The 1,392-nt window shown below is 27.2% G+C and overlaps 1 protein-coding gene across 2 annotated transcripts; it reads right to left on the bottom strand.

The window, feature by feature from the left end:
- Nucleotides 1–490: 490 nt before the first annotated feature.
- On the bottom strand, nucleotides 491–1,113 carry LOC123008876. Of its 2 annotated transcripts, none has more exons than XM_044404909.1 (2): nucleotides 1,024–1,113; nucleotides 491–957 (listed from the first exon to the last, which is right to left on the bottom strand). In XM_044404909.1, exon 2 carries the CDS (start codon nucleotides 943–945, stop codon nucleotides 559–561), a length of 387 nt encoding a protein of 128 aa, XP_044260844.1. In that variant the 5' UTR covers nucleotides 946–957; nucleotides 1,024–1,113; the 3' UTR covers nucleotides 491–558. The 2 variants fall into 2 exon arrangements, with proteins under 2 accessions (XP_044260844.1, XP_044260843.1); XM_044404908.1 differs by having other exon boundaries at nucleotides 491–971; nucleotides 1,024–1,039.
- Nucleotides 1,114–1,392: the final 279 nt, after the last annotated feature.

Genomic DNA, 1,392 nt, shown 5'->3' with positions numbered 1-1,392 from the left:
TTATACCTACCTATGATTTCTTTTACATTTTCATTTTTTGAGGTCTACAGGGTATTTTAACAAATTTGTCCAAGCTGTATAAAAATGTCAGTAAAGAATAATCTAAAATTAGCACTAAATAATTTTGTTATTCTTCAATTTTGTGAGTTGTAGGTTGCAAACACTACTAACAGTGCCACTAAATTATTGTCTTAATGTAAACATGCGAAAAAACATATTCCTTTTATTAACGTGTATTGATTTTTAATTCTACAAATATTTTTTCCTTGTTTTGTAATTTTGTATAGGGGCTATAGTTATTTTGTTTATGAACGAAATAGCACTTAAAGTAATAACAAGTTGGAAGTTAAAAAAAATAAATTGAAGAAAGTAAAGTTATAATTTTAGGATTTAGATTTTTTAAGTAAAAGATTAAAAGTTATACATTTTTATTTTTATTGAAAATTTGTTGTTGAAGATTGAAAAATTAATTATTGAAAAAAAAAACAAATATGTTTATGATGCCAGAACTATGTTTATTTAGTTATCTACACTTTTACAAAGACTACTCATTACAAATCAATTTTCTTCTTTAGCTTGGTCGTGGACAGTAATAATAACGTATTTATTCTGTTGATCATAGCTCACAAGATGGGGTCCCGTATGATGAAAATCAGGCTTAGCTTTTCCAATGGCAAATTTTTGATTAATGCCGTAATCATCGATGGTACCGTCGCTAAAAATTAGTTTCATATTGAAAGGGCAATTGGAGGCCGAACGGTTCACTTCTTCTCTTCTTTCTACAGATTGTCCTGCAAGAATCTTAACTCCTTGGAAGTTTCCAGCTGGACCTAACTTGTTTTCCCAATCAAATGGGTCTGTTCCTGATACTGCAGTTGCAATAATGTCGGTTTTGGTGGCATTTGTCACCTTAAGATGAGTTTCTTGGCTTAATTCAACGGACATTTTGGAAAATATCTAGAAAAATTATACTTAAAAAAAACATTTTTTTCTCAATTACTTAAATAGGTATTTGAAACTTACCAGAATTGCTTGTCAGTTAATTCTGATGCCTGTGGAGTCGATTGTAGGTCTTTAAATAGTCAAAATCTTATCGTCTGATCTAAATAATCAATTGTTTAAAAAAAATAATAATTGTTTCTTCCAGGTAAAAGTAAATGAACTTCATTATCTTAATTAATTAAATTCTCAATTTATCTTTATTTTATTTAATAGCATATTTCAAATGTTTGAATACATCAATTAATAAACATCTTAAAATAACATACTGTAAACCAAATTAAACAAGAAAAGTTTTGTTAATATTTATTAAAAAATAGTTATTACTGTTACAAAAGGTAAAAACTAGTTTTTATTCAAAATCACTAATGTAATATACAGTATTGCCAACGT

Source organism: Tribolium madens, unplaced genomic scaffold, assembly GCF_015345945.1.
Source record: "Tribolium madens isolate multiple individuals breed KSU strain unplaced genomic scaffold, Tmad_KSU_1.1 Scaffold_71;HRSCAF=194;Tcas5.2_LG6, whole genome shotgun sequence".
Lineage (NCBI taxonomy): Eukaryota > Metazoa > Arthropoda > Insecta > Coleoptera > Tenebrionidae > Tribolium > Tribolium madens.
The sequence above is the reverse complement of the archived record's forward strand: the minus strand, read 5'-3'. Positions and strand labels throughout refer to the sequence as shown.

Excerpts from the sequence above, each read along its gene's own strand:
- LOC123008876 (XM_044404909.1), bottom strand. The coding sequence starts at position 945 with ATGTCCGTTGAATTAAGCCAAGAAACTCATCTTAAGGTGACAAATGCC.